Source organism: Pinus tabuliformis, chromosome 4_2, assembly GCF_031772625.1.
Source record: "Pinus tabuliformis cultivar Carrire ecotype Pingquan chromosome 4_2, CPIR1, whole genome shotgun sequence".
In the NCBI taxonomy this organism is placed as follows: domain Eukaryota; kingdom Viridiplantae; phylum Streptophyta; class Pinopsida; order Pinales; family Pinaceae; genus Pinus; species Pinus tabuliformis.
In genome coordinates, this window is record NC_142304.1 from 414,808,763 (window position 1) to 414,826,400 (window position 17,638).

General features: G+C 35.6%; 1 protein-coding gene across 1 annotated transcript in view; it reads left to right on the top strand.

Annotated features, from left to right (window-relative positions):
• Positions 1-17,638, top strand: part of LOC149169715 (pentatricopeptide repeat-containing protein At1g06140, mitochondrial-like) — a 33,077-nt gene that overhangs the window by 12,257 nt on the left and 3,182 nt on the right. The window contains exon 3 of the mRNA XM_089425303.1: positions 5,488-5,825. Within this exon, the coding sequence (XP_089281429.1) occupies positions 5,488-5,825 (338 nt within the window). The remainder of the gene's footprint in view (positions 1-5,487; positions 5,826-17,638) is intronic.

Genomic DNA, 17,638 nt, shown 5'->3' on the forward strand with positions numbered 1-17,638 from the left:
CATATCCTCAATCATTCCCTCACTATCCTTAATACCAATACCAATGTTATCCATACCATTCACCACAACATTAGTTTCACCCTCAATTGACCTCAATTCAACCTTTCCCATTACCACACACACAAACACCCCAAAGATCCATTCCCAGACCACTACCTGCACAACCATTTCGAATTCCCAACAATAAAACACATCAATCCACTTACAATGTTGAAGTATTGAAAAATGATTCACCAACTACTATTGAAGAACAACAACCAAAAGAAGAAGATTCAGATAAGGTCCAAGAATCATGGATACTTGTCAATAAAGAGCAGTTGTTGGAACCTGAAATTGAAAAGTTTCTTGCATGCCTATCACCAAATTCTATGAATGGAGATCACATCTCTGAAGACTTGAATGGCAAGCCAAGGAAGACAAGCTTACATTGAATCTTGGTTCAAGACAGTCATTGGATCCCGATATTCCATTCTTCAGTATCTTCTGACATCACTCAATCAAGGCAGTTGGTCTTTCATACACGGGTACATATCAAAGAGTATATTTCAAACCTACATATGAGTTTATCTATCATCTTGTTACACACATGGTTCCATTGGAAGTATTCATATACTTGAATGAGATTTCTTTTTCAAGTAGAGTAGGACATATAAAAAATAAAAAACAAAATAAAAAAATAGAGAGAAAAATAAGTCCTATTGTGAAAACCAGCTTGCCGGCGCATTTGGACATGAGATTTGCTTGAAAATCAAGCAACTGGAAAGCAACGTTCACAATAAGTTCTGCAATTTTATGATGGTTTCAATCTTTTATTGTGGTTCTTCAAATAATTTTTGGTTCTATGCTCTAGTTGGCTGATGTGGGATTCCTTAAGGCCCACCTTCCAATAGATTTTGTCCCATTAACCTCAACACCTTTTCTGGGATCAAGATCAAAGATTATTTGGAGTGCCTTGGAACTTTCATACATCAATGACAAGCCTCCTCGTTGACAACAATGGGAATACAACAATGTCTCTTGATTGTCAGACCTTGCAGGTGACTCGAATTCAACACATTCATTCGTCCTTGTCAAGATGCACTCAGGTACCTTGACACTCATTTACATTATCGGTGAGTTGTCTCGCATTGGTTAACGATTTTCATTAATGATCGGTAATCCAATGATTTATTTCCATGCTCGACTTCGGCACATTCATTCGCATGGTAAGAATTGTACCATGATTTTTGGTTTTGGATGAAGACTAATGGTTTTATGGAATCAACAACAACTTGCAGCAATATATTTTATTGGTTTCTTGTAGCAGCATGTTCATCTTTTTGTCATTCAACAACAACATGATGGCACCATTACAACACTTTTTCATTCATTTAATTTTCAAGCAAAACAATAAAATTAGGTCTATTTTAGTCAATATGCATTATGTTTCATGTTTTCTACTTGAACATGCAGTACACAATCCAAATAAGAAGTTCAAACTCGGAGAAAACTACTTTTTGAAAAAATTGACATTTTCCGCAAATAGCTACGAAAAGTTGCAATTTCTGCAGCTATTGCTGTAGCAGACTGTTTTTTCTGTAGCAGCTTTTTCCAGAGGCAGTTTTGGCACAAATATTGTAGGAGATTGGAGCAGAAATAAAAAATTCTAAGCTTCTGGGTTTTCTCAAAATATGGTAAATTGAGTAAAACATAGACATAATTCCAAAAAAGTGCAATTTTCTAGGACTTTTCAGCGGGATTTTAAGGCAAATTTTCATTTTTCACCATTATGGACAAATTAGGCTAGATTTCAGTGTTTTTGCATAGTAACGTCTTTTCTTCATCAAAATGAGATTCTGAAGGCATGAAGCAGTAAAAAAGGTAAAAGTACACTATTTCCTTTTTGAATCACTCAATTTGGCTTAAAATGAGTTCGTGGCATATGTTTTTGTTGCAATGTTGGGCGATGTGAAGGATGAAATAGGGCAGAAATTGATTTGACCATATCTTGCAAATCGTGCATTCATTGGTCCTGAAATTTTTATGGGAAATGAATTGAGTTAGGGTAAATAAATACACAAAATTTCAAGAAATCCTAGTGTATTTTTCAAGAAATTAGTCACTTTCACCTACAACCATTTCTCAATTTTATCGAAATCTATGCACCCATTGACTGAGAGCTTTTGTGGGAAGATGCATAATATTAATGGTAACAATCTCAGAAATTTTCAAGAGAGTCTGATTTACCATTTGAGAGAAATGGGAAAAACAAGTATGCTACATGGAAAAGATACATTTTGTGGAACAAGGTCAAAGTAGAGGTCAATGCATCATGGAGTAGAATACCTGAGCCAAGTCAACACCGAATTAACCATCAGATTGTGTTCTCTTCTCCAATTCCAAAAGATATACTTGAGGTAAAACTAGCCTTGAAATTTTTAATTTGTTAAAAATTCTGGAAATTGTAATAAGAAAGCTATTGTAAAACATGTAATCTATGTATTTCACCCTATCATATCCACATTCTTCAAACCATTTTCTCAATCGTTCATTCATATTTTAATTTTCATGCATAATCAATCCCAATAATTGTTTCTAGCCTTCGTTCCTTATTGGATACTCTTCAAACCTTGTTATGGTTGAACTCCATCCCATGGTTGCATAATATTTTCCTTCATAAGGTCTTATGTTTACCCTAGTAATAATGTTGTCTCCCACCATTCTCATGTTTAACTTTCTCTTCTTGATGCAATATAAATTGACTCATATCTTCTTGATAAACAATTTGACCTTTTTGGCCTTCATATGAGACTAATTCAGTTGTGGAGATGATTTTCTTTACATGGTTGTAGCACATGATCAAAAAGTACATGGGGCATTTGGATTATGTGTCATATTGTTCATCTTCAGATTTCTAATGGAAGCCAAGAAATGATGAGTACAAAGCCACAAGAAGAAGAAGGTTGCAAGAAGGCTTTGTTCACACTCTTGAAATCACTTGGAAGTATATTTTAGGCTTTGATAAATTGTACAACCCTCACCTACAACTCTTATTTTGTGTTATGTGCAACTCATCTTGTCAAAGCTTCACATTGGAAAGTCTTCTTATTTCATTAGTTTGTGAGTTCTTGAAGAAACTATTTGATAACATTGTTGAAGTAGGATTGGTTGCTATAAAAAAAATGTTTCTATGCATGGATGATAAGAAGACAAGCATTATGGGTTGCAATTTATGATCATTTCCAACCATGCTAATGGGATGAATTTTACAAGGAGGGAAAGCACATTATATGGATGTAGTAAGAGTCTTGATGTGTTCTTCACAATATGACATTCTACCAAGGATTGAACAAATTGTGCATAACTCAGTAGTGACAAGAACCTCATAAATAGTTTCCAAGTTATTGAAAGAGTTATATTTGAAAAAAAAAACATGAATTTGCAAAGGCTTTGACAACAATGAAAATGTACTTGGATGTGCTACTTTGTGGGCACCCTTTCCCTTCACACAAGTTGTATATGATAATGTGCAAGGAGCTAATAAGTAATGCAGGGATGTTTGTTCTATTGGAGAAGAAAAAATCAACAGGAATAGCTTCTATCTTTATAGCATCCATGAGCAACCTAGGATGTGAAGACTTCAACTTATTTGAATTTCAAGGGAGGATGGGTAAATCTTCTTTATTATGACACAAGCAAATGTGGAAACAAAGAGTTATGCTACCAGATCTGTAATCTTGAAAAACTGAGAGAGAAAGTGCATCTTTTTGAGATAGAGGGTCAATATTGATCTCTTGGAGATTTGGTCAAGGATGTAGTTGAAATGACAGAATAAAGGAACACAAGGAGCTAGTTGGATTATAAAACTTTGCAATGCTTTATTTGCATGAGGACATGCAAAATCTTCGATGTGGGGGAATATTGGGCCTCTAAATTGTCATAATTCCATTAACTGAACTATCCATTTTACATCATTCCATTAATCCATTGTTAGCATTTTTAACCATATCCCTCCATAAAACACACCAAATTTCCACATACATGTTTACATGGTTTATTATTATTATTTCCATTATTTTTAATGAATTAAGAAGACTTTTGCATGGTTTACTAATGCAGTCTAGCAAGTTCAAGTTGATGCAGATTTGTCAAGTTTCCGTAGCTACCTCCATGGTTGAGGTAGTAGCATCACTCTAGAATGAAATTCGACATATCTTATAGAAGCTCCAATATGGAGTGTGATTGGTCAAATTCCACCCAGCTCACACATGTGGACCTCCAGGCAAAGATCAAGGGGAAATTGCAGCGGTTTTGAGCAGTCAACTTCAAATGATTTTTCCAAGCCAATGAAAGCGAATCTTAGAAAAAGAAGAAGAAAAAAAAACAAACAAACATGGGTTTTGTTCATAACGGGCCCAATTAAGTTTGTAACTAACAGTTTTCTCAAATTCGTTACCATTTGGGAGATATTTTGGGTTCTTTGGAGCCCTATTTTGCAGTTGCGTGAGCAAACAATGCACGTATGTGTAAATAAACGCACAGTCAAGCAAAAAGCGGTTGGAATGGACTGTGCTTTATCAAATTCTTGGCAATTAGGTGTCCATTCGGTTATGATATTTATCCACATGAAACCTCCATGAAGCTACATTGTAATCACTATATAAACACACCATTTGAACAATAAGGAAAAAAGTATTAAGTTAATTGCTGAAGAAATTGTGAACTAGACCTTCGCTTTTGCATTAATCTAAAGATACTTTGTTGATATGATGAGTATGTGTTGTGAATCATACCTATTGGATGCGTAGGGCCCTTGCAGACAGTCAAGGTTTTAGTTTATGTTTATTTCGTTGCTTTGTAATCGCTTTTTTTAAATTGCTTTCTGTTATCACTGCATTCTAGTTTAATTATTTCACTATTTTCATTATCTCGTATAAACTTAGTTATATCATTTTCTATTTTTCATTTCGTTTATATTTATAGTCTTTCAATTAGTCTAGTTCTCCAATGCTCTTTCAATTCATTACAGTTAGCCTCTTCATGCTTTTTAGAGCTAGAATTTATATCACTTTGCAGTTTATAATTGAAGATTTCTTTCATGCTTTTTGAACTCAGAATTGTATATATTTCAATAGACAAACTTTTGGATTTCAATACTCTGTTTCATAGCAACAAGTTGTTTATATAAGATTCATAATTTTAGGATGAATAACATAAGGCATTTTAAAGATGACAATCAATTAGATACGATTTGATAGATTGATCTAACAATAACTTAACTCTCATTCATGCTAACAACAACTTAACTTTCAAAGTATTAATTTATAGAAATCTAACACTAATGAAAATCTAGATAAACAATGAAAATCTAAAAATAAGCATAACCATCATCTTACTAAACGAAAGAATAGGCTTCTAGCATATATAGTGTGCTTGCACTTCATAAGTTTACCAACTTCGGTCGATAATTTATGCTTGCAATTTAAGAACATTAAATTAACTAAACAGGTAATCTCTTATTCTCTGCCACCTCCAGTGTCAGAACCAACCTCGAGCGAGAAAGGAGAACATGTTCTCCTTGATGATGATCTGGTCATGAATGTGTACATTCTATCATTTGACGAGATGCAAAAGAGGATTGTACAAGCGCAAAGGAAGCACTTTCCGGATGATCACGCATCACTTGCATTCATCAAGGAAAGGGTGATAGTGTCAGACACTAAGGAACATCAAACCACCATTGCTGAAGCTAGCTTGGCCTATGCAGGAGAAAAAGACTTAAATGTTAAGTACTTGACGACTGAGAATGAACAATTGGCAAAGAACTTGCAGGTTCTAGGCAAGAGGTAGAACAACTTTGAGCATCAACACAAAACGTAGTTTCCGTAATTGGGGAGATTAGGAAAGCCATACTCATTGACGTATCAACACTTGAGAGTACCATGCAAAAGCTCTATGAAGGATTTGTCACCATGCATAAAGTATTTGTCCGTGTGCATGGCCTATTGCAACAGAGCAAAGAGTTTGTTCAAACTATCGGGAACATACATGCGACCATCGCCCATGTACAAGAGTGGACAATGCAGTACAAAGGGGCCCTTCTTGACTTAACAAGGAAGATGAAGCCACAAGCAGAGCTAGAGAAAGTAAAGGTTCGGATGTTGATCCAGAACTATGAGAAACTTGCCCCATTCATCAATAGCCTACAAGCCTCATATGCATGGTTGCACAATAGTTTGGATGTAATGGTGATAATGCACAAGATCCCATCAACCAGTTCCCTCACCGATGCTAAACCTAAGAACCAAGTCTGGATAGAGATCAATGAGTACATGGAGCAGCTAAGGTGAGAGGAAACCAGGGAAGACTTGGAGCTAGGCACACATAACATGTAGAAGTACATCAGTGATCCTCTCACGGTCAACACCATGCTGCACATGCTTCAGAACGAGTTGGATACAGGTTCCAAGACCATATACTTGGATGCCATGGAGGCAAGGGTCCGCTTTCAGAAAGACACCATCAAATAGTTTGGGGACACCATCACACAATACCAATCTTGGCATCAATATGTGACCGAGAAGCACCAAGTCGATCTTTCCCCAAACTTCAGAATCATAGCGTTTTGTCTTGTTAGGCTGCCTCTAGCCTATTTCTTACATGGGTACATGTGGAAATGTAATATTATTTGTAAATATGTTGTAAGTGAAATTCCAAGTGTCATTAGTGGAATGTGAAATGTAATCATGTTATGTAATGAGTTACTTGTAAAAAAGTTGAAGAGTCATGAGGGGAGTCAAAGAGTCACAAAGGGGAATGTCAAGTGTCACCCACCCTTTGTTATAAATAGAACCTCATAACTAATAGAAAGGGCTTTTGGGAGCCAAGCTTTTGGCTAGTCTTAGGCTTAGAAAAGGCTTGGGAACTTATTGTGAAGAGCCTCGGCTTCTCCATAGCGTAGAGCAAGTATACTTCTTTGGAGGAGCAGATGTTCTTGATTGTGATGTTCCACTATTGGGGGTTAGTGGTCGTCAATGGTGTATGTATTGGTGGAACTTTCACTTATAATAATAATATTAGAGCCAACACACTTTCATGCATACGTTGTTAATGTAGTTGGACTATTATGGTTGCTTTAGCAATGTATGTTGTTTAACTTACACATTTGCTTATGAACTACTTTGTATGCAATTGTACGAATCCTATTGAATGTGTGTTGTTGGATTAACTCATCACTTTAATTTGTGTACTTTTCTGCATTTTAGCTTGTGATGTCATTCTGCTCATGTGTTCCTTTCTAGCCGCGTACTGTTATAGACTTCCAAGGGGCTCACTTCCTTTTCCCTTAAGTGTGTTAGAACCTTCATGCATCGCACTTAACTCTTCATAGGGTCACACACTTGCTCTCACCCAAAGTTATCATACTTACCTCTGCGCACTACCGCGGTCAAGGCATTACACTACCACCCACTGTTGGGACTCCTACTCCAAACGGTTTGAGATCTAGTTGGGACTTCATATTGGGAGATCCCCTGAATGTTGGCGGGTCCAACACCTTCAACACATTACCAATACATGGTTGCATTGTGCCTTTACATTCTAAATCATGTAGGTCCATGTGGATAAATGACATATGAGAGTCTCTTAGACAACTATTGAGATCTTTTAACTCCCTCTCATAAAAGTTTCTAACAATTATCCATATTAATGCTCAAGAAGATCATTGAGCAAATTGAAATTCTCTTTGGCAACTTGCAAGGTGTTAACCTATTTATGACATCTTTCTTATCCAAATTTCTTGCAATTAACATAAAGATGGAGGTGGGATGAATCAATGTATTGTTCAGATCAACATGAAGGTTGTTGAAGCCATTGAGGATTCCTATAGGGCTATTTGAACAAACATTTATTGTAATTTTCTTCATGATTTCCGTGTACCAAGCTTTATGTGTGTGTAGAATAGAAGGTACCATTTGCTCTATTACTGTGAAGGCTCATGATTTTTTGGTAGCAACATGCAAAAGGCTATGAATTGTCCTCATCTCATATCTTGGATTGTTACCACCCCAACTTGAACTTAATTATTATAATAATAATATCCCCTAATTCGTAAGGTGCAACATAAGGGAGAACCACTGAGGCAATCACCATTGCCATCTAAGAAACCTATCTAATAACTTTTGGTTGGCCCTTCTCCAACTCAAGTGGGGTATCCTTAGGTATTAGGATTACCAAAATTATAACATTGAGGTTCAAAGGTGATGTGAAGATATAACTCTAGCAAACATGTTTTTTTTTTTTTTTGTAGTGTAAGGAAAATAAATGGAGTGGTGGAAGATAGGGCACTAGTGCTAATCTAATCACGGGCCAATTGGGTCAGGAGGAAAATCTAAAGAGAGAAATTCATGAATGGTAAAAGCATATAGAACTATTATACATGCCATAATAAGACTTGAATTCTTGCTAAATGATGAAAAAATGTAGTTGGATGGGTCGTTGAAGGTACCAGACTCAAGCAATGTTATAAGAGTTAGTCCTATAGTTGGGAACCTTGAACAATTGAAGGAATTGGGAGTAAATTCTATTAAGATTATCCCTTGTCGGAGGTTTTATGAATTAGAATACTCCTCATATAATCTTGTTATGGGTGATTTCAAGATGGATTTTTGCAAGTGTTAAGAATTATGGACGAGATGCAATTCATGAAATTAAAATTCTTGTTAGAGAAGCACACAAGCATGGCATTGAGGAAATGAGATGGGTCCAACATTGTCTTTTATAGCCCTGGATAATGGTGTCTATTACATGCTTGCACCTAGAGATGAGTCTTATAATTATTCTGGTTGTGGAAACACATTCAATTACAATATTATAGTGGATTACCTCAAGTGCCCAAGATATGGTGACCCTTAGGGATTGGGTTATTGGAATGCATATTGATGGTTTCCGTTTTGATCTTTCTTCCATCATGACAAGAGCTTCAAGTTTGTGGGATGGAGCCAATATATTTGGTAATGGTATAGAAAGAAATTTATTGACCACTGGAACCCCTCTAAATGAACCTCCAATTTGTGACTACATAGATGTTGTTATGCTCATAAGTCGCATTTATAATGCGTAAGGAGACTCACTCACAAAATTGTGACTCACTCCAAAAAATGCAACTTGTTTGAACCTATGACCCCCCTTTGCATGCAATTACTACCATTTGGACTCCTAATCATTTTGGCTACCCTCACTCTAAGTACTTATACCCCCATATGCTATTGCTCTTGATCTTCTTTGTGCACAACAACAATATTCTCTTTTGACCATACCATTGCAAAGTCACTTGATTCGCTTCTTGATTCCTAGATTTCATAGATGTGATCTCAAGTACTAACCCATCACTTTTTATTGCAGCAATTTCAAGTACTAACACGTCACTTGTTGTTGCAGCAATCCCTTTCTCAAATTTAGCTCACAATCCTAGCATTTTGACATCCTAATCACATGAAAGTCACACTCAGGAAACCATATGAATTTGTTGGGTGAAATTGTAAGAGAAATCACATTGAGTTATTTCATATATATTCATTTATGTGAAATGGTGTATGAACATTAGTTGAATTTCATTGGTTTATTGGGTGAGATCGTGGAAATCCCTTTGATTATGGTTGTGTCATCCATTTGGGTGCAGTTGCAGGTGTTGGGAGGTCAAATTCATGAGTTGAAATCTTAGTTGAATCGCACAACTCATCACAACAACACATTCCACTTAATCCTCATAACTATAAAAGAAAGGAGTAACTTCTCCAAAGTCGCAAGGCGTAATTATAATACTCAGTGCTTCCAAAGAACACAAATGTGATGAACAGGTGAGATTGTTACTCTTAGGTCAGAAATTACATTTGTAGCCTCCAGAAACTAGCATAGGAAAATGTGACTTGCTCCCTAAAATGCGACTTGCTCCAGAAAAATGTGAATATAGCCTTTCATCTGCGTAGCCTTTTAATTTGCGACTAGAAGAGCTCTCACTTGCCAAAATCACAAGTCGTATTCCCAAGCTTATCTGACATTAAAATCTTAATTTGCGATTTGTTTGATTGTCATCAAATGTGACTTGTGATTTCAACATGCGAATGTGTCGGACAGGCTGATAACAAAGCCAAAATTGCCACCAACAGATGCTTATCACAAATTGAAGCATACATTAGAAGAAATCAATAACTTGATTATTGTATTTTCAACTAGAGTAGGGGGTCTCAGTTGGTTGATCCAACTATTGGGAATGTTTCTTTTGCAAGAGCATCTACAAGGTGGTGTTTTACTTTACAATCATTTGGCAAGATTTATGTGAAACTCCATGAAATTCCGTTTGATTCAACTCGTTTTACATCCTGCACTTGGGGGGGACCTATAATTTAAACCAAATACTAGGAATTTTAAAAAGAGACCTTCCCCAACTAGAGGTGAGAGGTCATTTGTGTATTTTGTTCTTGAACCTTTGTATATAATCTACAACCAAGTCATTGGTGAACATAGGAAGAGTGTTGAGACTACCCTAGCAGAGTTAGGGGTGAAACTTAGAAATGTTGCATATAAACTTAATGTGAGGTCCTTGTTGAGGTTATATTGCAGCTCTATCTTTCGGTTTGCAAGTGGCTTCATGGACATGCCGGTGCAACATATTCCCTTTGCCAAGGATGCTGCAACTAGAAGAAGATATAACATATATACACAAGTCCTCAAGGCGCACCACTTGTCCAAGCTATGAGAGATTGTGCCCTGAAGGCCCTTTTATGGTGAATGTAACTAAATTATATCCAAAATATGATTGCAATGTTTTTGATTCATTTGCTACAGTATATAGTGGCATAATCCAAAGCAACCAAACTGTACAGGTACTTGTAGAATGATATTCTCCTAATGATGAGGAGGACATGACAGTCAAGGAAGTAACTAAATTGTGGGTCTACCAAGCTTTATATCAAAATCCTATAAGCCAAGCACCTGTTGGTTCTTGGGTTCTAATAGAAGGTGTAGATGCTTCAATTAGATTCCATTGTGCAAGGATTTCCATGGGTGCTCTAGAGGGACCTCTTTATGATGAACCTATTTGCAATGTGAAGTTCAAAATTATGGATGCAACAATAACACTAGAGCATAGATAATAATAACATAGATGCGAAAGGAGACTCTCTATGCTTGCAAGAACTCCTGTGTTGATTCTGAGCAAGTTAAAGGCCCTGAGGTGTAGTAGTCGAGAACTCCTGAGAATATTTGTGAGAAATGGGTCTCATTCATTGTATGTAAGTGATTAATTGAGAGCTCATATCTAGTCCATGGATTCCCTGTTTCAGTTGATTTCTTGATTAGCTGGTGGGTGGAGGTGGTGTAGCCTTTGTAATCCTCGTTTAAGCTATCAACATGGGTTTGTATTCCTTGGAGCACTCTTCCTCAAGATTTGGAATTTGGCTCGGGGGTGGTTGACTGCAAGAAATAGTGCAATGTAGTCTTCCTTAGGTTGGGTGGAGAGTTAGAGTCCCAATCTCAGTTGCTAGGTCCTTCATCATAAGCTAAGTGCTTATTTTGCTTTGCATGCAAGTGAATTTTATATGTATGTTTGCTGTGTTATTTAAATTCCATTATGAACGTGTGGAATGTGATTTCCTTTAGGGATATGGAGTGCTGATGTCCTGTGTAATTTTTTGAGTAATGGTAAAATGTATATGCTAATGCTAAGGAATTTCATTTCTTGTAATGTTTATCTCTGGTGAAATTCCTCAGGAATGGTCTAATTCCTGTGTTTACCTCCTAAGTCTAAATTCAGTTTAATGGACCAAACACAGAAGATGTGTGACCTATGTGGCTGACCACGTTCTTGTATAGAAACAATGTGAATAACATATTGAGGTAAATAATGGTAAAGCTTAGGATATATGCGCGCATGCTAGACTTCTGAGTGTGGTAAATCTTAGGATGAATAACTTATATCGACTGAAAGATCAGGAGAGACAACTCTCTCTCTCTCTCCTCTCTCTCTCTCTCTACACACACATATCCCTGCATGGGCTAGGTTGAGTGTAAACTAAGATCAATGGGGGTAGACCTATTAATGATAAGTCGCAAGCTATGCATGCGTACACACACACAAATAGATAGATATCCCTCATAAGCTCAGAAGAGATATCCATTTCGTTTGATTTAATTAAAAGCTCAAGAAGAAGTTGTGCAGAGATATAATTCCAAGTGCTAGAGGGTAACCCTCCACAATAATGGTGTGGGCCAGATAAAAATATTTATTCATAACATGCCCCGACTTTGGCTTAATATCCCTATATCTCTACGCCGAATTCCCAACCTATGCAACACATTTTTATATAGACATATATGTATGGAGTTGTGGGAAGAATTCTAAATCATATGTTAGCACCAACGTTGGTAGAAAGGGCTCATACGATTAGGGGTTGTGTCCATCACATCAAACCACTGTCCTGGTCATTTTAAAATGTGATCAGTTACACTCTGGACAAAACTCCGAGGGTATTTATGTCTTTGGGTATTCATGTTATGAAATGGGAAATGTTATAACAATTAATGAGAGTTTGATTTGTGTGTAAAAGAAAGAGCCTAGTGGGACCCAGGCCATGTGGTTGTTAACATGGATCCAGGATAACTTGGTGCCACGGTTGCATGCCACGTGGTAGCCATATTTGACCTTTTGGTGGGAAAAATGGCCCAATAATTGGTGACACATGGCACTCTAAGAGGATACCACATGGTTGAGTGATATCACCCTGACGGCTTCAGGAGGGGGACAACGAGAAATGGTACGGATTTCGATTCCATGATGGAAAAAATTCTCAGCAAATGACGAGAAATGGGTTCCATCCCATGAGATTTAGAAGGAGATGTCAGAGCGATGTCAACAAATTATTTAAGTCTCAAGGCGGAAAAAATTCTATGGAAATAAATGATAATTGAGTACTCTATCCGGGTCCCGACATATTTATAAGGGGGGCTATATGGTGCATTTGGAAAAGGTCAGGGACAATATTCTTTTAAATGGGAAACCCACACATGGAAAGGGGTTAGGTGGCATTCCATAGGGGTGTGTCATGATGTCACTATATAGGAACACATGATGATATGGATTGGTCAGGGAGATGGCTTGGCAATGAAATGGGATGGCATGTGGCACCACGTGGCTGACGGTAATGTGGCAAGACTTTTGAATGGCCATATCTTTTAATCTGGAATTCAGATTGAGGAAAAAATTATATCGCTAAAAATCTCTTGACGAGATGAACAAAATAACGCCGTTCATTTTGGGTTTTGAGGATTTTGAAAAAAATGAAAATTTAAGACCCCATTTCCATAACGAGACTTTGGAGGTTAGGTTAATGATAATAACACCTTCTTCTACCCATATGATGGGCTATGGAGTGGATGGGGGTATGTTTCATTTTTCAGCTTTATAATTTCATGGATCTCTGTATTTATCATTTATAAGTTTTGTGTTGATAAAGATATATTCAATTATACTTGTTTCTCTATTTGAATTAAAGAAAAAATATTTGTTATTATGAAAATGTTTTTGTTTTTGTTAAATTTAAATTTTAAATTAATGAATGTAAGTAAGGATTAAATTATGATAATTAATAAATAAGATAATAAAATCAAATGGCTTGGAAATATTGGTGGGAAAATGCAACTCAAAAAATAAATAGGAATCTTCTTCTAATTCCCTATTGGGGTGTTTGGCTTCCAAGGAATAAATACATCTTCCAATCAAAGTCACTTTCTTTTGACAAAGCAACTAGCCAAATTATTGCTATATATGATTTAATTCATGATAATGTTGTATCGGCTAGACCAAGGAACATTAGTATTACTATTGAGGAAGTGGACCATTCTATTTTGTGGGCTTATTTTGATGGGGTGTCCCTTAATGGGGGTGTATGTGGTGGTGGATCTGTCTTATATTTGTCTGAAAGTCATTTTTTAAGCTTCAAAGTGGGTTGGGAAGGGGATCAAATAATTATGCGAATTTGCTTAGCCTCAAGCTCTTATTGTTGTTTGCCATTGAAAAGGGATGCATAAGACTTCAGATTTTTGGAGACTCTTTGGTTTTTATTAAATGGTTCAATGAGACTAACAAATGTCACACTCACATGCTACTACCAATTCTTGAAGAAGTTTTGAGGCTGAAGCTTTCTTTTGATTAGATTTCTCGTTGTCACGTCTACATGGAAAAACACTATTGCAAATGCTCTTTCCAAGGTTGGTGCATAACAACCTTTGGGGATTTGGAAGATACATGAGAAATTAATGGACACTTCCCAAGAGTACTATCACATGCCCCTCTTTGAAGGTGTGCAGACGGCTGACCAAATTCCTTGATCATCTCCAATTTTGATGTTGTCTCATGGTTTTCAGGATTTATCTCTTGATCAATTTGCTTTCTGTTTTGTATCTATTTACTGATGAACTATATCGCTTTATGGACATATTTATATGATAGGTCATAACATGGGATTTAAAGCCCATTTTTTGTTTTTTGATGACTGACTGTTTTTATCCAAAAACAATTTTTTGGCATGCACAATGTGCATATGTAAAAATGTACTTTTCACTTCAATCAATGAAAATTACAATTTTTCCTTGGGAAAAAAGATAATCAAATCAATTGTTTTTATATTTGTTAAATTTTTACATGTAAATTTGTTATAATTTATTATTAAATTGTTGAAAATTTAAATTGTGATACACGACATAAAGTCCTTTTTATTATTGGGCCCATTAAAGACTTCCCTTATATTTCATTATTATTATTTTTTATGGTGGGAAAACCTATCATAACTTAATTGTCAAACTAGTAGTGGAGACATTAATCATTGGTTGTCATCCATGAATGTATTATAACTCATCACCATTATTTAAGGAAAATCACGCCACTTGTAATTAGTTGTTGGTGGTCCATAAGGGGGTAGGATTTCACTCGTGCGAGATGCCTCTAGGTTTTGAGCCACATCAAAGAAAGAAAGCTCTTAGCCAAGAACAAGCAATTTTAGGGCATACCCCAGGCCCACCCTTATATCCCATTTATGGATTTGATGTGTGTAATTTCATCATCATCATCATCATTATATATATATATATATATATATATATATATATATATATCCCATTTATGGGTTTGATATCTATCATTTCATCTATAAAAGATATCAATGAAATTTTGTAAATATATTATGTTAATAATTATATTATACAATTTATAGCTATAAGATATAAACAATTGATGTCCAATTATACAAATAACAACCTAAATTTCCATAAAGCTTACTAATTTAGGTTATCAACCCAAATTTCCAAAAAAAACACCAATTTAGCTTCCCATTACTTTGACAGATCAACTTTCTAATATGTTATCATATTTTGAATGAATTAGTGTTTCTCCCTTGCTTCAATCCCTCTTTCTTTCCTACACCCATTCCTAAACTCATAAATAATATTTGTCTCTTCTCTATATAGGTTGTTGAACTAACATGCTACAATCCACTTTTTCAATACCATAGCATCTTCCTTCCATCTTAGATTGCTGTTGTGATTACTATAAGGTAGCAATGAATGAGGAGTGATGGACATGTTAAGATCAAACAAGCTCTCCTTATTCTAATATCAATCATTCGGTCAAAGTAGAGGCCTTGATTGGAATTGGCCAATGGATGCTAGGTATAACATCTTTGAAGGATAAGGGATTGATTGGATTGATTAGGATTGTCGTTGATTAAATTGGTATTGGGGATTGATTGGTAGGGGCTCTAAATTCTTAATAATTATGAAATGAGTCAACATAATAAAATGACACAATTATTGTCACCCTAGTGACAATAAACCTCAACCACAATCCAATGATTTTGTAGTTTATTCAATTCACTTTATAATTATAATGAGCAACTCATACTTCTACTTCATATCCCCAAACATCAATGCCAAATCCTTTCAAGGAATGAGCCAAGGCTAGGGAATAGGGAGATAGAGAAAATGGGGAAGGGTACAAAGCTGAGTGAAGTGAACTTCAAAAATAGGGGTTATCCCTAAATGATCACCAGCGGGAGGCCCCATTGCTATGGCTTCCTCTCCAAAGTGCTCTTCAATTACTGCTACACATTGAATTTTTCATATTGAATAGGTAGGTAATAGCATAGTATAGTGGTCAACTACTTCTAAATTATTGTTCAAATAGGCCTCACTTTGTTGCTAACTAGGAAATTTGTCTCCCCTCCAATATGAGAGAAAGTAAAAAACAAATAGTTGGCATCCAATGTTGAACTTGAATCATCACCTGATTATTTTGAGCAAAACTAATGATGCAAATGTTGGGATAACTTCATGTTATAACAAGTGTATTGGGGGACGAGGGACTCCCTTGAAGGATGTCTTTGGAGCTTTAAATGCTTGAACAAAGAGAGAATCAATAAGGAGTGGGTCCTTGATAAATATATTTCTCAATTGTCAATAGTTAGTCGGTGCATGGTTATTGGGACTTATTATGAAATGTTTAGGAAATATGTTGAAATGACTTCCATGAAATTTCTCTTACAAAGAATTTTCATTTAACTCATTGGCTGACTGTGCATGTGTTTCTAACATGATGAAAGTAATCAAAGTTGCACCACTTGAAGTTGCAATTGTAGTAGTTGCATACATTGTAAAAATTGAGAGTTTATATATATATAACTTGGTTGAACACAATACACTATATTCTTTATATAATAAGTTTCTTGATAAAGATATGCAATTTAATGTATATTATTTTAGACTGAAAGTCCTATTTGTTTCTCAAGATCATGTATTTATCTAATAGAATATAATTTTATGTTAACTCTCAAAGTAGTTGATTAATTCCTTCCTATTCCTCTCTTCCATTTTGATTCTCGTGAGAATTGCATTTGATGGAGGATAGATTACAACAATACTTCATTACATCCCATTCCAAAAGCCACAACCAATGATGTTGGGAAGCTAGGTAAAGGATATGTGTATGTGAACAAATTATTTCAACTAATTTCCACTGGATCATAATCCTTAACAAGAATCACAATCTACATTAGCCAAAAGAGGCATTGTGTTCTTGGGTTACTTTAAGAAAATTATTTTTGTAATTGAGTATGTTAACAATAAAGGGTCATTAGTACTTTCACCCTTGTTTACAATTGTGTTATTAGGTGTCATCACAGGAAGATTTGTTGGAGCCTTTTAATTAATGCATAGGTGACTCACTTATGCTCATCTACACATAGCTTCATGGTAACCAGTTCTTACATTAAATGTACTATTATGATATTTGGACTCATTACCCATCTTAATTGAGAGATACATCTTGTTTTTAAGGTGATATATTCAGTGTAGGAAACTAAAGTTAATATCAATTGCACTTATGGATGATGGATTGCAATATTCTTCATTAGATCCCATTATATTTAAAGGAGTTGTGTAGGTGAACAAATTCTCTAAACAAATTTCCACAAGGTCATATTTCTAAACAAAGAATACTACTATAAGAAAATAATATTGAGGTTTCATAGAAGTGATTTTATTTGGTATTTTTATCTTTTATCCATTTTATTGCATATTATTCATAATTATTTAAGATTCTTGGTGTGAGATC